The 22,835-nt window shown below is 40.0% G+C and overlaps 1 protein-coding gene across 1 annotated transcript; it reads left to right on the plus strand.

Moving 5' to 3' along the window:
• The first annotated feature begins 584 nt into the window (after positions 1-584).
• shprh (SNF2 histone linker PHD RING helicase) lies at positions 585-22,722 on the plus strand. The gene is made up of 30 exons (XM_087779522.1): positions 585-678; positions 1,246-1,791; positions 1,850-1,979; positions 2,621-2,839; positions 3,378-3,456; positions 3,811-3,961; positions 4,022-4,124; positions 4,201-4,454; positions 4,927-5,490; positions 7,357-7,608; positions 7,669-7,747; positions 7,807-7,970; positions 8,938-9,194; positions 9,259-9,380; positions 11,650-11,738; positions 14,030-14,122; positions 14,187-14,294; positions 15,840-15,982; positions 16,075-16,248; positions 16,308-16,370; positions 16,437-16,662; positions 18,932-19,069; positions 19,815-19,916; positions 19,983-20,054; positions 20,114-20,302; positions 20,365-20,457; positions 20,535-20,621; positions 21,974-22,152; positions 22,330-22,410; positions 22,469-22,722. Exons 2-30 carry the CDS (start codon positions 1,255-1,257, stop codon positions 22,557-22,559), a joined length of 4,839 nt encoding a protein of 1,612 aa, XP_087635648.1. The 5' UTR covers positions 585-678; positions 1,246-1,254; the 3' UTR covers positions 22,560-22,722.
• The last annotated feature ends 113 nt before the right edge of the window (positions 22,723-22,835 follow it).

Consider the following 22,835-nt stretch of genomic DNA (forward strand, 5'->3'; position numbering starts at 1 on the left):
CACATGGGAATGATGACGCATTAGATGCCAAAATACGAACATTGTTACAAGTGTAGAGAAAGTTCGTAAAGGCACGATGGAGGTAAACAATGCAAACTCAAGCAATATGAAACGGAAACACTATCGTTTGTTAAATGAACGCAAGTCAAGGTGACACAATTAGATCCGCAACAAGATTGTGAAATAATTGTTCACCTGCGACTCAGACAAGGTTAAATTAGCAGCATCTGCTGACATCATGTGGCCAACATAGGTAACTGCACGTTTGTGTAACGAAACAATTCAATAATACTGATATAAAATTGAAACCATTAATTATAATCACCATCGATAATTAATATTTGAGTAAATACCGGAATAAATTTCACTTTTTCACAATTTTATTCAGCCCGAAAAATTCGTTTCGTTTCGATTTCTTTTTTTTTTTCTTCTACTGACCCTAATCCTCTTCCTTACTCTCCTAAACTAGTTTTTAAACTCATTTAAATAAAAATACATAATATAAATGTATCAATGATCGATAAATACAATTAAGCGATGACGTCATAGACAGTCGTCATCCGCGTGACGTCACTTCCGTGATTCAAAGATGGCTAACATCAACAACGAAGTCTGAGCTAAAGCCGGGCTCTTGGTCACAGAGTGGACATGAATCGTTTCCACAAACATCACTAAAAGGCTGGTCTGCGTTTTTTTTAAACATTCGAGTAAATGTTGTTTTATTGATGATGTAATGGCTTGTTTACAGTGAATTACGTTACGTCACACAGAGGCTTCTGGAGTCTTATGCGACGTCTGAGCAGAGAACTTTAAAACTGCTCACATTTTGTTATAAATAAGGTTTGGAATCAAAGTGTAACACGCATGTCGTAGAGTAAAATCAAATGTTTATGTTTGTAGTATTTATTTCCTCGAGTAAATCATAACCAAGTAATGATAAAGTCAACAAAATAAAAGTTTTACTTTTCTAGCTCGCTTTGAGTTTTTAGGATATAATTCGTTGTTATTGTTTCATATTATTGTATTATATCTTCAGCCGTTTGTGTTTAAAATATGTCTATTTGATTATATGTATGTAAGTAATGAAAGGTAATAAGTAAGTAAGTAAGTCATTTTTATTTGTATAGCGCTTTTCCAGACCAGGGTCACAAAGCGCTAAAAATAATTAAATAATCTGTCATGTAAAATTGCGTTGCTCAGTTATAGTTCAATAAATATTGAACAGAAAATGTTGTCGAATTGTAGATCCTGATCATGAGTAGCCGCAGAAAGAAGGCGCCCCCATCGCGGGTGGACGACGAGGCCAAGAAGCGTCTGAACTGGAACATGCTCGATGACCTGAAGAATGAAACCATCCAAGACGCCGTGGACCAGTCGGCGAGCTGCTCCCTCCAGCCGTCCACCAGCAGCAGCTCCACCCAAGACTCTAACTCGACCCCCTACGTCCAGCCGCCACCACTTCCTTCGCCCTCGGAAACCGTTACGCCTTCCGTGGGTATCGCCGTCACGCCGGCCTCCGAGCTGAGCCACGTTTGGAAGGCGCTGGTCGGAGAGTTCTGCGTCCGTCCGGCTTGGATTCCCGTCGATGGCGAAGAACGGGCGTTCGCTCTCCACAAGATCGGCGAGCAACTCTGTCTGAGCTACGGCGGCGACGAAGAGAACGACGCCCGTGAGCGAGAGACGTGTACGGTGGAGTGTAGCCTGACACAGATCAGTCTGGAGGACATCGACTGGCTACAGAAGAGGCGGGTGGTTCAACTCTGCTTCCTCCGGAAGGATGTCGACTTCAAGGTGAGGATGGATTTCATACTTTTATATCAGCAGATTTTTACACAACTGTTTGTGGCAGGTGGGGATTTACCTGTTGGAGTCCGGCCTCGGTAAACCCGAGTTTCTCAGCGAAGGAAACTCTCGACTGAAGAAAGCAAACCAACTGATGCAGAAGATAATGGAGTACTTTTATGATTTTATCATTCCCGGTAAGTAAGTAAGTAAGTAAGTAATATTTATTTATATAGCGCTTTTCCAGACCAGGGTCACAAAGCGCTTAGACAATCAAAACAATACTCAAAAAAGTACATACTTTAAAGATCAAGATAATACTGAGAACAACACAGGAGTTCGAGAAATTCATGGAAAAGCCTGAACAAATAGAAACGTCTTAAGGTGTTTCATGTAAGTACATGGTGATGGTTGTATCAGAAACATATTGCAGTAAAATGAATGAATTCAATGCACAAATAAAATGAACTAAAGAAAGTGAACACCAACCCTGACCTTTAGCGATAATAACTCACATTTAGAGTAAGATAATCAACAAGTTATGAAAGTGCGACACAGATATAACAGCGAACTAACAGCTCTGAGCTTCAAAAAGAATTTGCACTGTCATGCAACAAGCGTTATGTTGTTTTTCTTTCTCACTCGTACAAATAAATGTGTGACTTTAAACCAGATCTGATTTCTATTCTTTTTTTAAGTAGAAGCTTTTATTCAGATTCCAAACCTGACCATAACACTGTGTAAAGGCTTTTCGAGATGAAAATACAAACAGGAAGTTGATGAAAGATGGCAAGAGACGAAAAAATAGAAGAACATTTCTTGAACTTTGTCTCGGCAGAAGTGGTGGAAAACGAAGCGGAGGAATGTGACACGGACTTGGAACGGCAGAACATCGAGGAGCTCTACGACTACGTCCGTCACCAGCATCTGGTCGAAGCCCACCAGCCCGCCTGCGAGGTCCAGCACGAGGCTCTCATCCCCGTCCTGAGACCTTACCAGAGCCAGGCCGTGACCTGGATGTTGAGGAGGGAGAAGTGCCGAAGGTCTACACTGAAAGGTGACGTACCGCCTTGATTTGATGAATATTATAACAATTTATAATGTTGGCTTGTACAAGAAAGTGTAAAAGCTTATGAGTACTTCAGTAGTGGGTTTAAGTTTCAGGAAATTGTAAAAAATGAGTAATTCAGAAGAATATGTAGTACCTGTGGACGGATACAAACCTTAATTCAAAATACAAAAACACCTGATTTTAAAGATATAAAGTACTTTCTCAAAGTGGAAATAAAAAACTGTAATTTACAATGAGAGGGTTGAATTTATTCTGTTGTCTTTATTTTAAAGGTCTACATGTAAAAGGTCTAAATGTTATAACAAGTTGCTTTCAAGTATAGTTGAGACTTCATAGATGTTTGACGTAATGAGCTATTAGTGTTTTTGTAGATCAAAAAACCTTTTCCTTTTTCTTATGTTCTTTTCTCTTTTGTGACGTAAAAAAGAAAACATGAAAACGTACCAACGTTGTGATGTCATTTGTTTTCTTGTCGGTTCTAAAAAGTATATAAAAAGTCCAAACTAACTTCTTCTCTCTGCAGAGCAAACGCTGCACTTCCTTTGGCGGGAGTTGATCACTTTATGTGGCAAGAAGTTGTTCTACAATCCTTTCACAGGCTGGTAAGTCTGATTGAATTTTTTTTTGCATTTTAAAAATGAAAATGGTGCAAAATTGAATTAAAAACTGAACTGCCTTTTTTGACTGAACAAAAGCTCCCCCTAGAGGTCATTAATACTCAAAAAGACAGCTGGACAATTTTTTTGTGGTGGGACTTTTTTGGTTGTCATCATTTTACAGAGATTTCTACAGATTTTTCTGTAATGCAGTTACATGTTTCCGACACACGGGGCCGCCAGAAACGACATTCAGCACTTACAGATTGTCACTTTAATTGTATGACTCCAAGAAGTTAGAAATTTCCTAATAAACACAAAGACTACTCTTTGTTTTCTTGACGCATCTTTCATTGCCAGTATAATTCGTGAGTTTCCTTTGGCCGGTGTGGAGTGGCCCGGTGGAATACTGGCCGACGAGATGGGTCTGGGGAAGACGGTGGAGGTTCTGGCTCTGATACTGCTGCACGGCCGACAGGACCTGGAGCGAGAGGCTCTCACGATGCCCGTGGTGAGGAAGGCAGATCAACGCCTGCATTTAAACACCTCTTTGACATGTTTTTTTTTTCAGGGAAAATCTGTCAACTACTTTGTTCCTCCTCCTCCACTCGAGAAGAAAAAAGTCAGCAACACTAAGCCGGATAATCAACCGAAATTAAAGACATCATACCCAAGTATTTAAAACATTTTCTCTTTGGTTCTCTGTGCTGTTGTTTTTTTTTTTTTAAATGTGGTATTATCCTCACACAGCTGTGAAGGTCATGATGCTCACTGGGATCAAGGAGATGAGGGCGGGCAAGGGCGCCTCGGTCAACGCCGTCTTCACCTACATCCGGGCCACGTACGGCTACGACCTCCTGAAGAACCGCAACCACATCAAGAAGACTCTGGCCAAGCTCATAGACGAGGGCCTGGTCGTGCGGGTCAAAGGTCGCGGGTTGGCCGGCTCCTTCAAGCTGGGAAAGAAGTACACGGATAAATTGTTGGCGGGGGCGTCCAAGATCGTGAGTATATATACCACATGAGGAGCCTGACCATGAATAGTTCTGAACCTTAGAACCAGAATCTTAAAATGGATCTTGAAAGAAACTGGAAGCCAGTGAAGAGTTTTAAGGATCGGGGAAATGTGAGTTCTTCTACTAGAGCGGCTCAGAATTCTGGCTGCAGAGTGAGATGGATCCTTCTTGTTTAGACACCAAAACAAACCGTTACAATAGTTTAAACGAGAAGACACAAACACATGGATTATAAGATCCAGATCGGGTTGTGACCTCATTTTCCTGAGTTTAGAGATTTTTCTCAGTTGAAGGAAACAGTTCCACAAGTAAGGTCAGGTTGCTTTTTAAATGAACCTGTTGGAAATGGTTTGAACAAGCAGATTTCCGCAATGTGTTTAAATATGTATTACACTTTGGAAAAATCTGTGTTTGCTTTTGTTTGTCGACAAAAAAATCTATTTTGTTAAATCTCTTCTAGAGTCAAAGACCCAGCGAGCCCAGGAAGACGTCTCAGAGGCGAGCGAAGGAGAAGGCGGAGGTGGCCCTCCTGAACGCCCTCTCAGACGAGCCCGGTGACCCCATCTCTCCGTCGGATTACTCAAGGCTCGCAGACTCTGACGAAGGTCTGAGCGAGAGATCCGTGCAGTTGTCGCGTGACCCGGAGGAGACCCTGAGCTTGTTCGATTTATCCGAAGAGAAGTCTCAGTCCAGCTCCCAGGAGGAGACGGAGACCCCCACCATAGCGTCGCTGGCTCCCTTCAACACGCCCGACTACAGGTTCGAGTGCATCTGCGGCGAACTGGGCGTCGTAGACTATAAAGCTCGTGTCCAGTGTATGAACTGTCAGCTCTGGCAGCACGCCGACTGTGTCAACTACAAGGAGGAGAGTCTGCAGACCACACCGTTCTACTGCCCGCACTGCCTGGTCGCCATGAAACCCGTGTCCACGGGCGCGACGCTCATCATCTCGCCCAGCTCCATATGTCACCAGTGGGTGGAAGAGATCAGTCGACACATCCGGTCGTCCTCGCTACGAGTGCTGGTGAGTACCTTTAGCTTCTGGTATTTCACAGAATCTGGCGATATAATATGTATAAATATACTGTGATAGTGTTGTAACAATGTAGAGTATTGTCGAGTACTAGACTCTAGTGTTGCAGAATTTACAGAACACATGACTCTTGATGAAATCGTAACTGCTTTCATTTGTTTTCCAACCAAAATATGTCCAAACATCAGCTTTAAAAGCTGCTGGAGTTACTGTATCCTCTCGTCCTCAGTTGTAACTCCTTTCATTTGTTTTCGAACCAAAATATGTCCAAACATCAGCTTTAAAAGCTGCTGGAGTCACTGTATCCTCTTGTCCTCAGTTGTAACTGCTTTCATTTGTTTTCATACCAAAATATATCCAAACATCAGCTTTAAAATGGGCTGGAGTCACTGTATCCTCTTGTCCTCAGTTGTAACTGCTTTCATTTGTTTTCAAACCAAAATATGTCCAAACATCAGCTTTAAAAGCTGCTGGAGTCACTGTATCCTCTCGTCCTCAGTTGTAACTGCTTTCATTTGTTTTCAAACCAAAATATGTCCAAACATCAGCTTTAAAAGCTGCTGGAGTCACTGTATCCTCTCGTCCTCAGTTGTAACTCCTTTCATTTGTTTTCGAACCAAAATATGTCCAAACATCAGCTTTAAAAGCTGCTGGAGTCACTGTATCCTCTTGTCCTCAGTTGTAACTGCTTTCATTTGTTTTCATACCAAAATATATCCAAACATCAGCTTTAAAATGGGCTGGAGTCACTGTATCCTCTTGTCCTCAGTTGTAACTGCTTTCATTTGTTTTCAAACCAAAATATGTCCAAACATCAGCTTTAAAAGCTGCTGGAGTCACTGTATCCTCTCGTCCTCAGTTGTAACTGCTTTCATTTGTTTTCAAACCAAAATATGTCCAAACATCAGCTTTGAAAGCTGCTGGAGTCACTGTATCCTCTCGTCCTCAGTTGTAACTGCTTTCATTTGTTTTCGAACCAAAATATGTCCAAACATCAGCTTTAAAAGCTGCTGGAGTCACTGTATCCTCTCGTCCTCAGTTGTAACTCCTTTCATTTGTTTTCGAACCAAAATATGTCCAAACATCAGCTTTAAAAGCTGCTGGAGTCACTGTATCCTCTTGTCCTCAGTTGTAACTGCTTTCATTTGTTTTCATACCAAAATATATCCAAACATCAGCTTTAAAATGGGCTGGAGTCACTGTATCCTCTTGTCCTCAGTTGTAACTGCTTTCATTTGTTTTCAAACCAAAATATGTCCAAACATCAGCTTTAAAAGCTGCTGGAGTCACTGTATCCTCTCGTCCTCAGTTGTAACTGCTTTCATTTGTTTTCAAACCAAAATATGTCCAAACATCAGCTTTGAAAGCTGCTGGAGTCGACTGTATCCTCTCGTCCTCAGTGGATCTCGCGTGGTTTTATTGTTTGGAGGGTTAATGGCTGCTGCTATTAAGAAGCCGCGAGTTTAACTGTAGCAAGAAAATGAACAAATGCAGTGAATATATGCATTTATTTTGAGTTAAAAAAAAAAAAGAAATCAAATTATTTTATTCATGAACATTTTCTGAACATAAACTATAGAAGGACTATGATGATTTATTTTTTTATAAATAATAATTTGATACAGCACCATTCAAAGGCCTGAAGTTTGTTTGCAACACAGAAATTAATAAACACTGTGATTATTTGCATGTTTATTGAAAATAACAAAAATATATTTCTTTTTTTTAACCTGAATCTAATTAAATATTGACCATGATTTAAAATAAAATGTTATTTGAAACAGTGATGTTCAGTATTCATCTGGTATCATGAGAAAATAATGGTGATATTTGAGTGCATGGATCTGACCCCCACAGGTCTACCACGGGGTCAAGAAGCACGGCTTCATCCAGCCGCACGTTCTGGCCGAGCACGACGTGGTCATCACCACCTACGACGTCCTGCGCTCGGAGCTCAACTACGTGGACATCCCTCACAGCAACAGCAAGGACGGACGCCGCTTCCGCAACCAGAAGCGCTACATGGCCGTCCCCAGCCCCCTGGTGGCCGTGGAGTGGTGGCGCATCTGTCTGGACGAGGCCCAGATGGTGGAGTGCCCGACGGCCAAGGTACGTGAATGTAGAGTTTCTTATTTACCTCGAAGAGTTGATTGATCCCGATGTTGTCAGGCTGCAGAGATGGCTCTGCGTCTGGCGTCCGTCAACCGCTGGTGCGTCAGTGGAACGCCGGTCCAGAGAGGCTTGGAAGGTACGAACCACGACTGATGTCGACGTCAAATTTTGACCTCCTTCCCCCTCCTCGTCTAGATCTTTACGGTCTCATCCTCTTCCTGGGAGTCGACCCATACTGGGTCAAGTACTGGTGGGAGCAGTTGTTGTATCGACCCTATCGCCGCGGCAACGCCGAGCCGCTCTACCACGTCGTCGCTCAGCTGCTGTGGCGGTCGGCCAAGAAAGATGTCATTGATCAGGTACGAACTGGTCGAACGTCTCCACGTGATTCAAGAGACGGAGGTTGCATTTATTTCCATTAAGTACGTGGAGGGCATTTTTCCTTGAAAATACTTCGAATTACTTTTTTTTTAACAATTGCGTAGCACAAAGGGACTGTAAAAAAGAGGTAGTGTGTACTTTGTACTGCAATTACCCTGTAGTTACCCTGGGGGGCGCCACAAACAAACATGTTCAATCTTACAGAGTGCTGCTTTAAAAATGTAGACGTAAATATATTGTAAAATCGGTTCAAATCAAAAAACAGTAACTTAATAAATAGCAACAACACTTCAATGTATTTATTTTAAGGAGTTCTTTGTAACATTTTGTTTTTGCATTTGAGCATTTTTTTTTTGGATTAAATGTCCAGGACAAAAATGTCGTATCCATAATATGACACACACAAAATGACATTTAATTTATGGTTCAATTAAAAGGAAAATAAGTCTTAATTTTATTTGCATTTAAAACACATTTTGTTTTTAATTGATAATTGTTTTGTTTTTTTATTTAAATTGTATTTTATTGAACCAATGTGTGGAGGATTGAATAGTTAAGACAAAAATATCAACTCCATAATTTTCCTCAAACACAAAAAACTATTACTTAAAATTACTTAAATAAAATATAAACTGTTAAAAAAAATACTATTTGCTTCTGCATTTTTCACTTTGATGAACGTTTTTTCAAGTAAATTTTTTTTATTTGAGAATATTTTTCTTTATTGAAGCAAACTTCTTCTTTTTTTTAATTGAATAATATAGACGCGTCTAAAATCATATAAAACAAGATGAGGTCGTTTATTTCAAGATTTTAATCTCAAGCTTTAATTTAAACTACTTTTTGTTTACAATAACAGCAACAAAAACTTAAAAATATATATATATATATATATATATAATATAAAATATATCTTCTCTAATACTATTTCTTCTTCCTCTAAAGATCCAGATCCCGCCTCAGACCGAGGAGGTCCACTGGCTGCACTTCTCGCCCGTGGAGGGTCACTTCTACCACCGTCAGCACGAGGTCTGCTCGCAGGACGCCCTGGTCAAGCTCCGGAAGATCTCGGACTGGAGCCTGAAGCTGGGCAGCCTGGATCGCCGCACCGTCCACACCATCCTGTGCCCCCTGCTCCGGCTCCGCCAGGCCTGCTGTCACCCCCAGGCCGTGAGGGGCGAGTTCCTGCCGCTCCAGAAAAGGTTCTTCAGCAGAAGAAGCTTTTATTTATGAGCCCGTGTTGAGAGGTTGTCCATCTGTTCGCAGCACCATGACGATGGAGGAGCTCCTCAAGTCCCTGCAGAAGAAATGTCGAGTGGAGTGTGAAGAAGCTCACCGACAATTGGTGTGCGCGCTCAACGGCCTCGCTGGAATCCACATCATCAGAAGTATGAACCCCTCACTCCTGCTCTCTGGGGGTTTTCCCATGAGACTCATCGTCTCGTCGTCTTTGTCTCCGGGTCTGTTTTGTCCACGTTATTAGTGTCCGATGAAAGACGAGGCTCTTTTTTAATCCTCGCGCGAGTGAGTTCTGTAGTCAAATCAGTGAAATACATTTTATTGTTGTGTAAATCCTGCGAGATTTTCTCTTAGAAAACACGGAAAAGAAGATTTCCTCTTAGGTAACAAAAAAGAACATGATTTCCTCTCAGAAAACATGAAAACTAACATGATATCTCTTCCAAAACACAAAAAATAGCATGATTTCCTCTCAGAAAACATGAAAACTAACATGATATCTCTTCCAAAACACAAAAAATAGCATGATTTCCTCTCAGAAAACATGAAAACTAACATGATATCTCTTCCAAAACACAAAAAATAGCATGATTTCCTCTCAGAAAACATGAAAACTAACATGATATCTCTTCCAAAACACAAAAAATAGCATGATTTCCTCTCAGAAAACATGAAAACTAACATGATATCTCTTCCAAAACACAAAAAAATAGCATGATTTCCTCTCAGAAAACATGAAAACTAACATTATTTTCTCAAAGAAAACACAAAAACTAACATGATTTCCATAAAGAAAACTAACAAACATGAAAACTTTTATGATTTCTTCTTAAAAGACACGAAAACTAACATTATTTTCTCAAAGAAAACACAAAAACGAACATGATTTCCATAAAGAAAACTAACAAACATGAAAACTTTTATGATTTCTTCTTAAAAGACACGAAAACTAACATTATTTTCTCAAAGAAAACACAAAAACTAACATGATTTCCATAAAGAAAACTAACAAACATGAACACTTTTATGATTTCTTCTTAAAAGACACGAAAACTAACATTAATTTTTCAAAGAAAACAAAAACGAACATGATTTCCATAAAGAAAACTTACATGATATCCTTTTCGAAAAACATGAAAACAAACACCGTTTCCTCAAAGTATCACAAAAACTAACATGATTTCCTCTTAGTTAACACAAAAACTAACATTATTTTTCATAGAAAACATTAAAAATTAACATGGTTTCCTTAAAGAAACACAAAAACCAACATGATTTCCTCTCAGAAAACATAAAAACTGACATTATTTTATCATTGAAAACACAAAAACTTACTAAACATAATAACCTTGCAGAAAACAAAAACACACACGATTTCCTCTTAGATGACACGAAAAAACAGTATTTCTTTGTCTCCGGGTCTGTTTTGTCCACGTTATTAGTGTCCGATGAAAGACGAGGCTCTTTTTAATCCTTGCGCGAGTGAGTTCTGTAGTCAAATCAGTGAAATACATTTTATTGTTGTGTAAATCCTGCGAGATTTTCTCTTAGAAAACACGGAAAAGAAGATTTCCTCTTAGGTAACAAAAAAGAACACGATTTGCTCTCAGAAAACATAAAAACTAACATGATTTTCTCTTTCAAAACATGAAAACTAACATGATTTTCTCTCAGAAAACATGAAAACTAACATGATTTCTTTTGGGAAAAAAACTAAAACATGATTTCCATAAAGAAAACATAAAAACTAACACGGTTTCCTCAAAGAAACACAAAAACTGACATTATTTTCTCAAAGAAAACACAAAAAGTAAAATAATTTTCTCAAAGAAAACACAAAAACAAACATGATTTCCATAAAGAAAACTTAAATGATTTTCTCTCAGAAAACATGATAACTAACATGATTTATTTTCAGAAAACATGAAAACTAACAGTATTTTCTCAAAGAAAACACAAAAACGAACATGATTTCCATAAAGATAGCAAACAAACATGAAAACTAACATGATTTCTTCTTAAAAGACACGAAAACTAACATGATTTCCATAATGAAAACTAGCATGATTTTCTCTCAGAAAAATAACACGGTATTCTCAAAGAAACACAAAAACTAACATGCTTTCCTTAAAGTAACACAAAAAATAACATGATTTCCTCTTAGAAAAGATAAAAAAAATACATTATTATATCATAGAAAACACAAAAACGTACATAATAACATCACAGAAAAGAAAAAACACATGATTTCCTCTTAGATGACACAAAAAAACAGTATTTCTTTGTCTCCCGGTGTGTTTTATCCACGTAATTAGTGTCCGATCGCAGACGCGGCACTTCGTGGCTCTTTTGAATCCTCGCTCGCGACGGATGTATTATGTATTATTGTCAGTAATTGACGCTGCATTCATGTTGCAGATGAGTTCGTGGAGGCGGTGGAGATGTACAGAGAAGTGCTTCGTTCATCCGAGGAACACAAAGGACGACTGAAGACGGATTCATTGCAGGTACGCTGCTATTCATGTTAGCGACATTAGCATATGAAGGGTTTTTTTCATTTGACCACAATTTAAATATATATACGATCATGTATGCGAGAGAAAAATATAGATCCGATTATTGGTTCACAGAATTACTCGAAAAAAGGATCGAAAACATTTTGTCAATATTATAGAATTACTCTTCAAACCTATTTTGTGATTAGTTCTGTAGCACCGCTGCCCCCTGCTGGCTCCTCACTGGAAGTGACGTTTCAAATTAACCAAAACATGTTATAAACGTATAAATGATAATGCATTAACATCAAATAATCACTTGATTAAAAAAAAAAAGTATTTTTCGTATTAAAGTAAAATTTAAAAATTGTTACTTTGCATTAACATTCAACAAAAACTAGCATGATTTCCTCTCAGAAAACACAAAAACTAACATGATTTCCTTTCAGAAAACACAAGAACGAACATGATTTTCTCTCAGAAAACACAAGAATAAACATGATTCTCTCTCAGAAAACACAAGAACGAACATGATTTCCTTTCAGAAAACACAAGAACAAACATGGTTTTCTCTGTCAGAAAACACAAGAATAAACATGATTCTCTCTCAGAAAACACAAGAACAAACATGATTTCCTTTCAGAAAACACTAGAACAAACATGATTCTCTGTCAGAAAACACAAGAACGAACATGATTTTCTCTCAGAAAACACAAGAACGAATATGATTTTCTCTCAGAAAACACAAGAACAAACATGATTTCCTCTCAGAAAACACAAGAACAAACATGATTCTCTCCCAGAAAACACAAGAACGAACATGATTCTCTCTCAGAAAACACAAGAATAAACATGATTCTCTCTCAGAAAACACAAGAACAAACATGATTTCCTTTCAGAAAACACAAGAACGAACATGATTCTCTCTCGGAAAACACAAGAACGAACATGATTTTCTCTCAGAAAACACAAGAACGAACATGATTTCCTCTCAGAAAACACAAGAACAAACATGATTTTCTCTCAGAAAACACAAGAATAAACATGATTCTCTCTCAGAAAACACAAGAACGAACATGATTTCCTTTCAGAAAACACAAGAACAAACATGGTTTTCTCTGTCAGAAAACACAAGAATAAACATGATTCTCTCTCAGAAAACACAAGAACAAACATGATTTCCTTTCAGAAAACACTAGAACAAACATGATTCTCTGTCAGAAAACACAAGAACGAACATGATTTTCTCTCAGAAAACACAAGAACGAATATGATTTTCTCTCAGAAAACACAAGAACAAACATGATTTCCTCTCAGAAAACACAAGAACAAACATGATTCTCTCCCAGAAAACACAAGAACGAACATGATTCTCTCTCAGAAAACACAAGAATAAACATGATTCTCTCTCAGAAAACACAAGAACAAACATGATTTCCTTTCAGAAAACACAAGAACGAACATGATTCTCTCTCGGAAAACACAAGAACGAACATGATTTTCTCTCAGAAAACACAAGAACGAACATGATTTCCTCTCAGAAAACACAAGAACAAACATGATTTCCTCTCAGAAAACACAAGAACGAACATGATTTCCTCTCAGAAAACACAAGAACGAACATCATTTTCTCTCAGAAAACACAAGAACGAACATCATTTTCTCTCAGAAAACACAAAAACGAACATAATTTTCTCTCAGAAAACACAAGAACGAACATGATTTTCTCTCAGAAAACACAAGAACGAACATGATTTTCTCTCAGAAAACACAAGAACGAACATGATTTTCTCTCAGAAAACACAAAAAGAAGATGATTTCCTCAAAGAAAACAAAAACACACATGATTTCCTCTAAGAAAACACTAAAATTGTTACTATGCATTAATGTTCATAGTCGGCTAACAAGCTATGCTATGCTAGGTTCAGTTTGCTAAATAAATAAACATTTTAAAGTAGCATTTATAACGTGTTAAATACATTTGGCTGATGTAAGAACAAAAAAATAGACATTTATTTAATTGAAAATGGAGCCAATTAAAGGAGTGAGTGACATCTTTGTGAGGCACTGATGGACAGAGCGTGGGAGGAGGGAGAGGAGGTGGAGACGAGGGACGCAAACACAAAAAGGAAGATAAAAAGGAGTAAATTGATCCTTTAAGTAGCTATTATGAGCCACGATGATGTGATTTAGCATAACAGACGCCATGAATCCGCACGAATCATCTCTTAGATGTTTAATTTCCAATTAAAAATCTTTTGTGTGACAGGATTATAATGCATGAATGTCTAATTGAAAAACAGAGACTTCACGCCACTCACAACCTGATGGAGCTGCTGACGGCCAAACATCCCGGTATTCCTCCGACGCTCCGAGACGACCGGCTGAGCGAGGAGGTGAGATCCTGTTCGCCTGGAGTTGACCTCCGACCCCGAGGACCGACGCTGATGTTCTCGACAGGCGGAGCAGCTGAGGCAGCACTACATGACCAAGTACGACTCCGAGGTGGCCGACGCTCTGCAGGCGCTGCAGCCGGTTCTGCAGAACATCAAGGAGTTGAAACGCAAAGTAAGAGCTTCGTCTAGAAAACATCAAATCAGTGGAATACATTTTATTGTTGTGTTAATCCTGTGTGATTTTCTCTTAGAAAACACAAAAACTAACATGATTTCCTCTCAGAAAACACAAAAACAAACATGATTTCCTCTCAGAAAACACAAAAACAAACATGATTTCCTCTCAGAAAACACAAAAACAAACGTGATTTCCTCTCGGAAAACAGAACTAACATGATTGCTATATAAATAGAGATTATTATTATTATTATTATTTCACCTCAGAAAACATAAAAAACTAACAGGATTTCCTCTCAGACAACACAAAAACTAACATGATTTCCTCTCAGAAAACAGAAAAAACATGATATCCTCTTAGAAAACACAAGAACTAACGTGATTTCCTCTCAGAAAACACAAAAACTAACATGATTTCCTCTCAGAAAACAGAAAAAAACATGATTTCCTCTTAGAAAACACAAGAACTAAGGTGATTTCCTCTCAGAAAACAGAAAAACTAACATGATTTCCTCTCAGAAAACAGAAAAAAACATGATTTCCTCTCAGAAAACACAAGAACTAACGTGATTTCCTCTCAGAAAATACAAAAACTAACATGATTTCCCCTCAGAAAACAGAAAAAAACATGATTTCCTCTTAGAAAACACAAGAACTAACATGATTTCCTCTCAGAAAACACAAAAACTAACATGATTTCATTGTAGATGACAGGAAAACGAACACGATTTCCTCTTAGAAAACACAAGAACTAACATGATTTCCTCTCAGAAAACACAAAAACTAACATGATTTCATTGTAGATGACAGGAAAACGAACACGATTTCCTCTTAGAAAACACAAAAACTAACATGATTTCCTCTTAGTGAACACAAAAACTATCATGATTTCCTCCCAGCAAACGCAAGTCGAACATGATTTTCTCTCAGAAAACAAAAACTAACATGATTTCCCCTCAGTAAACACAAAAAAAAACATGATTTCCTCCCAACAAACGCAAGACAAACATTATTTCCTCTCAGAAAACAAAAACTAACATGATTTCCCCTCAGTAAACACAAAAAAAAACATGATTTCCTCCCAACAAACGCAAGACAAACATTATTTCCTCTCAGAAAACAAAAACACACATGATTTCCTATAATAGATGACACGAAAAAGAACATGAGTTCCTCAAAGGAACACGTAAACACATGATTTCCTCTTAAGAAAACATAAAAACTAACATGATTTCCCCTCAGTAAACACACAAATCAACATGATTTCCTCCCAAAAAAACACAAGCAGAACATGATTTTCTCTCAGAAAACAAAAACACACATGATTTCCTCTTAGAAACACAAAAACACATGATTTCCATTCAGAAAACAGGAAAACTAACATGATTCACTCTTAGATGACACGAAAACTAACAAAGAAACACATAAACACGTGATTTCCTTTTAAGAAAACATAAAAACACATGATTTCCACTCAGCAAACAGGAAAACCATCATGATTTCCACTTGGAAAAAATAAAAATAAATTCTCTCTGCTCAGGTGAAGCTGAGCGCCCCCTGGTGGCTGGATGTCATCCAGAGGGCCATCCGTTGCTCCACCGACGAAGACCTGGTGTCCCGGGTCAAGAACGAGCTGACGTCCAGCTACAAGCAACAAGCCCACAAGCTCTCCATGGCTGACAAGTAAACACACCAGTAGATTTGTGGGGGCCACGTAATAATATGACATGTGGCCCCTCAGGATCCTCGCCTGTACTAAGACCCGGTGTGTTCAGGTTCCGTGACGGCTGCGGACTGCAGTTCATCCTCACCACTCAGATGGAGGATCTGGTGAAATCCCAGAAGACGGTCCGGGAGGCGGTGAAGAGCCTGGAGGGTCCGGCGTCCAAGGAAGTGATCGAGGAGGCGACCGTGTGTCACCTGAGGCCCAACAGGCTCCCGCTCAACAAGTACGACCCGGTTCTGGAGGCTCCGTCGCTTTCTGCCGAACTGACGTTTGTTTTTTTAGCTGCGTTTTTTGCAAAGCCGACGAACTCTTCACCGACTACGAGTCGAAGCTGTTCTCGCACACGTAAGCGACGACACCTTCTCTGTTAAAAAAAAAAAAAAAGGCTGGTTTTAATGGCCGCGTCCGCAGGGTCAAAGGTCAGACGGCCATCTTCGAAGAGATGATCGAGGACGAGGAAGGCCTGGTGGACGACCGTCTTCCCACCACCAGCCGAGGCCTGTGGGCGGCGAGCGAGACGGAGCGCACGCTCAAAGCCATCCTGGCGTTCGCCAAAGCCAAGCGCTCGGACCCGGAGCTGGTGGAGGAAGGAAACACTTTCATGGAGCTGTTCGAGACCTGGAAGAAGGAGTACAAGGTACTAGGAGTACACGAGTACAGTGTCACGACACCAACATTTCAGTAGGCGAAATGTTCAGAAAACACAAAAACTAACATGATTTCCTCTCAGAAAACACAAATCTAACATGTTTTCTTATCAGAAAACACCAAAACTAACATGATTATCTCTCAGAAAACACAGAAACCAACATGATTTCTTCTCAGAAAACACAAGAACTTACATGGTTACCTCTCAGAAAACACAAGAACTAACACGATTCCCTCTCAGAAAACACACATCTAACATGTTTTCTTTTTAGAAAACACCAACACTAACATGATTTCTTCTCAGAAAACACAAGAACTAACATGATTTCCTCTCAGAAAACACAATAACTAACATGGTTACCTTTCAGAAAACACAAGAACTAACATGGTTACCTCTCAGAAAACACAAGAACTAACATAATTTCCTCTCAGAAAACACAAGAACTAACATAATTTCCTCTCAGAAAACAGAAGAACTAACATGATTTCCTCTCAGAAAACAGAAGAACTAACATGATTTCCTCTCAGAAAAAAACAAGAACTAACATGATTTCCTCTCAGAAAACACAAGAACTAACAATTTCCTCTCAGAAAACACAAGAACTAACATAATTTCCTCTCAGAAAACAGAAGAACTAACATGATTTCCTCTCAGAAAACCGAAGAACTAACATGATTTCCTCTCAGAAAAAACAAGAACTAACATGATTTCCTCTCAGAAAACACAAGAACTAACATGATTTCCTCTCAGAAAACATAAGAACTAACAATTTCCTCTCAGAAAACACAAGAACTAACATGATTTCCTCTCAGAAAACACAAGAACTAACATGATTTCCTCTCAGAAAACAGAAGAACTAACATGATTTCCTCTCAGAAAACAGAAGAACTAACATGATTTCCTCTCAGAAAAAAACAAGAACTAACATGATTTCCTCTCAGAAAACACAAGAACTAACATAATTTCCTCTCAGAAAACAGAAGAACTAACATAATTTCCTCTCAGAAAACAGAAGAACTAACATGATTTCCTCTCAGAAAAAACAAGAACTAACATGATTTCCTCTCAGAAAACACAAGAACTAACATAATTTCCTCTCAGAAAACACAAGAACTAACATAATTTCCTCTCAGAAAACAGAAGAACTAACATGATTTCCTCTCAGAAAACACAAGAACTAACATGATTTCCTCTCAGAAAACACAAAAACGAACAAGATTTCCTCTCAGAAAACACAAAAACGAACATGATTCCCTCTCAGAAAACGCAAGAACTATCATGATTTCCTCTCAGAAAACACAAAAACGAACATGATTACCTCTCAGAAATCATAAGAACTAACATGATTCCCTCTCAGAAAACACAAAACACGAACATGATTACTTCTTAGAAAACATAAGAACTAACACGATTCCCTCTCAGAAAACACAAAAACGAACATGATTTCCTCTCAGAAAACACAAAAACTAACATGATTACTTCTTAGAAAACATAAGAACTAAAATGATTCCCTCTCAGAAAACACAAAAACTAACATGATTATCTCTCAGAAAACACAAAAAATAACACGATTCCCTCTCAGAAAACACAAAAACGAACATGATTTCCTCTCAGAAAACACAAAAACTAACACGATTCCCTCTCAGAAAACATAAGAACTAACATGATTACCTCTCAGAAAACACAAGAACTAACATGATTTCCTCTCAGAAAAAACAAGAACTAACATGATTACCTCTCAGAAAACACAAGAAGTAACATGATTTCCTCTCAGAAAACACAAGAACTAACATGATTTCCTCTCAGAAAACACAAAAACGAACAAGATTTCCTCTCAGAAAACACAAAAACGAACATGATTCCCTCTCAGAAAATACAAAAACGAACATGATTTCCTCTAAGAAAACACAAAAACTAACTTGATTTCCTCCCCGAAAAACAAAACGAACATGATTTCCTCTCAGAAAACATAAGAACTAACATGATTTCCTCCCCGAAAAACAAAACGAACATGATTCCCTCTCAGAAAACACAAAAACTAACTTGATTTCCTCCCCGAAAAACAAAACGAACATGATTTCCTCAAAGAAAACAAATTATCATTCAATAAGAGTAAAACTGCGGAGAACTCTGCACCCTTTGTTAAAGACGTTTAAAACACCAAGACCTCTGAAAGATTCTGTCTCCTTGTGTGATTGAGTTTGACTCCCTGGATGTGTGCGTTTGAACCGAGGGTCTCACCAGGATGTATCCGCAGGTGCTGCACGAGTATTGGATGGTCCTGCGGAACCACGTGTCGGCCATAGACGAGCTGGGAATGGCCACCGACCGGCTCCGTGTGCGTCTGACCGACGAGCCCAAGCAGAAGGTGCTGCACATCATAGAACCACACGAGGTCAGTCCGAGCCCGAGCTGGGGTGTAAGTCTGGGTCAGAAGCTTCTGATGGAAGGTCTGACCATGAATAGATCTGAAAGTAAGAACCAGAATTTTAAAGTTGATCCTGAAAGAAACTGGAAGCCAGTGAAGAGATTTAATGATCGGGTAAATGTGAGTTCTTCTACTAGAGCAGAATTCTGGCTGCAGAGTTTTGTATGAACTGCAGGCGAGAAGATCCTTCTTGTTGAGACACATATTTCAATGCTTAGATTAGATTAGATTAGAATGTCTGTAATCAGATTCACATGTAAAATTATTGTTGTTTTTTTGTTATTCATTAAAAATAGTTTGACTTCATTTTAGTTTTCTTAATGAAAATTGAAGAAACTACAAAAGCACAAAGACAACCTGTACCTCTGCCAAGGAGCTAATTTCTAATTCTTTATCGAAAGAAAATCAAATGAGTAAAATGGATTCAAAGAGTATTAAAAAGAGGAAACACTAAAACAATGTATTTAGAGTGGATTTGATTCTGTTTTATTAAGTCATGTCTGTTAATGCTCTGGAGGTTCTGAGCGCAGCAGCTGTTAGAGACCATACGAGTCGATGACGATCCTTAAGTAGCTTTGATCAACAATCCCAACTAAATTTTGAAGATTCAGACATCAACACAACATTTGGTTCTTGAAGCATCTCAGCAGGAGGTCGTCACGCGTCCCAACTATTTTCACTGCATTCCTGACCTCTGACCTCTCCCCTGCAGGTGGAGCAGAACCGGGTCAAACTGCTGAACGACCAGGCCGTGGCCAAGTCGCAGCTCCAGAAGAAGCTGGGCCAGTTCCTGTACCTCAACAACCTGGAGAAGGTGAAGAACGACCAGGGTTCGTTTTTGAGTTACGTCGTCTTTAAACTATATTTTTTAAATTCGCAGTCTCAAGACAAATCCATCGAAGAGCTGAACCCGGAGCCGTGCCCCATATGTGCCCGGCCCCTCGGACAGGAGGTGAGGGGTCTAGTCATCAACCGCCAGGGTGGTCCATAACTCAGTTGTCGGTCCCTCAGTGGGCCGTCCTCACCTGCGGACACTGCTTCTGCAACGAGTGCATCGCCATCATCGTGGAGCAGTACAGCGTGGGCTCGCGGCGCCGGGCCATCAAATGTGCCATCTGCAGACAGACCACCTCGCACGCCGAGATCTCCTACGTCTTCACCACCCACTCCTCCAGCCAGGACCAGGACATCCCCGTGAAGGTCAGGGCTTCCGGGGCGGCGACCCTCCATGAGCGCCTACTGAGATCCTTTCTCTCTCGCAGGGGAGCCACTCCACCAAAGTGGAGGCCGTGGTGAGGACCCTGAAGAAGATCCATCTCACCGACCCCGGGGCCAAGTGTCTTGTCTTCTCCACGGTAACCCCCCCCGAAACCATCTACGTGGATTTTTTTTTCTTGACGGTGCTTGACCCCCGGTCGACCTCTCACGGCAGTGGCAGAGCGTCCTGGACATCATCGCCAAAGCGTTGTTCAACAACGGCATGGAGTTCTCCCAGATCAACGGGATCCACAAATTCCAGGTTTTTATCTTCATCCATCAACTGGAGAAGTTCAATATTTGCTGCTCGTACATGTTTAATCATGGGGGGCTGGGGGGGGGGGTTTCCCAAATATCTCCTTCTCTGGACCTGATTTATATCTTCCTCGGTCGCTGCACTTTCTCTCCTCAATCTTCAGAGTCATTTAAGTTCCTTGTTTAATGAGTTCATGGAACGTCCTTCAACTAGTTTAACTCTAACTATACCTAATATTTACTCGTACCTTGACCTCAACTCTACGAATACACTTTAGCTGTTTTTTCTAGAAAGAAGTCAATTTCACTCCGACTTTGGTATTTTATCCAGATAATAGAAGAACTTGATTGACACTACGTGGTCCCGGACAAGTTGGAAAATGAACCAATGGGCTGCTTTCTTTTTTATAAGCACGTGATTGGCTGTCAATCAAAGAAGCTGATTTGAAGCTCGCTAGAGTAAACGAATGAAATGTTGTGATTCAAATTCAAATTACTTTTGGGGAGAGAGGGAGACTGAGAGGGAGAGAGAGAGAGAGAGTGGGAGACGGAGAGCGAGAGAGAGGGGGAGAAAGAGAGGGAGAGAGAGAGGGGGAGAGAGGGGGAGAGAGAGAGAGAGAGAGGGGGAGAGAGAGAGTGGGAACGAGGGAGAGAGAGGGGGAGAAAGAGAGGGGGAGAGAGAGTGGGAACGAGAGAGAGAGGGGGGGAGAAAGAGAGAGAGAGAGGGAGAGAAAAAGAGAGAGGGGGGGAGAGAGAGAGAGAGAGGGAGAGAGAAGAAGAGGGAGACGGAGAGCGAGAGAGAGGGAGAGGGAGAGAGAGAGAGAGAGTGGGAACGAGTGAGAGGGAGAGGGAGACGGAAAGCGAGAGAGAGAGGGAGGGGGAGAGAGGGGGGGAGAGAGAGAGAGTGGGAACGAGAGAGAGGAAGAGGGAGAGAGAGGGAGAGAAAGAGAGAGAGAGAGTGGGAACGAGTGAGAGGGAGAGGGAGACGGAAAGCGAGAGAGAGAGGGAGGGGGAGAGAGGGAGAGAAAAAGAGAGAGAGGGGAGAAAGAGAGAGAGATCCCTGATTCTATTAGTGTTGCATCATGGGAGGAGCTTTTGTCAAATTACACAAGGGGATTAAAACCATATATTGTCAGTAGTACTTGAAAGTATCGCAGGAATTCAGTTTTGACCACTTTTTGTCTCATGTTGTCTTCAATTTGTTTTATGTTTTCATGACGTTTGATCTCAAACTTTTTAGAAAAAAACTCCCAAGATATTTTTTCTCTACAAGATAATTTGAGCGCAGAAATCCGGGAGAGACTTTCGGAGTGTTTTAAAAAAGTATATAACTTCTGTATCTTCCCTCTTCGTCCTCAGGAGAACCTGAGTTCCTTCAAGTACGAGGAGAAGATCAACATCCTCCTCCTTCCTCTGCACACGGGATCCAACGGTCTGAACATCATCGAGGCGACGCATGTGCTGCTGGTGGAGCCGATCCTCAACCCGGCCCACGAGCTGCAGGCCATCGGCAGAGTCCACCGCATCGGCCAGACCAAGTCAGCAGAACCTTAATCATTGTTACAGTCTTGATACGTTTCTAAGTTATTATCCAAGATATTTGGACATTATCTTCAAAATAAGTTGAAAAATGTAGATATTATTGCATTTTTCGGGGTGAAAATGTTCAAAAAGTACCTCAAGATTCCTTAATAAAACTGTGGTTTATTTTCCAGACCCACGTTTGTCCATCGATTCCTCATTAAGTCCACGATAGAAGAGCGAATGCAGGCCATGATAAAAACCGCAGAAAAGAGGTGAGATGAAGTGTCATTTTCCGTGATTTCTTTTTTAATACCGTCATCTCGTCCTCAGTCACACCAGCACGACCATGAAACACTCGGAGGCCTCGGTGCTCACCGTCGCCGACCTCGCCGACCTGTTCACCGAAGAACATTTGGAGTAAATCTTTGCTCGCACGAACTTTTTAACTTTTGTTTACATTCCATTTTTAAAAAAAAAGAAACCACGTCGTCGACCACGACTTTTACTGTCCTCAAATGTACAGAAGCGGCTCATCCTGTAACTGTCGCAATACTTACAATCAGGAATTAAACGTTGATGTCGGAGTTTTTACGTCTGTCTACTTGTTGGAGGAGCGACAAAAAAAAGGGGGGTAAGTTTGAGTTACACACTTTGAATTGAGCCTTTTTTTTTTTTTTTACAGTCTTTTATGATCCAT

Source organism: Callionymus lyra, chromosome 18 (assembly GCF_982586985.1).
Source record: "Callionymus lyra chromosome 18, fCalLyr1.hap1.1, whole genome shotgun sequence".
In the NCBI taxonomy this organism is placed as follows: Eukaryota; Metazoa; Chordata; class Actinopteri; order Syngnathiformes; family Callionymidae; genus Callionymus; species Callionymus lyra.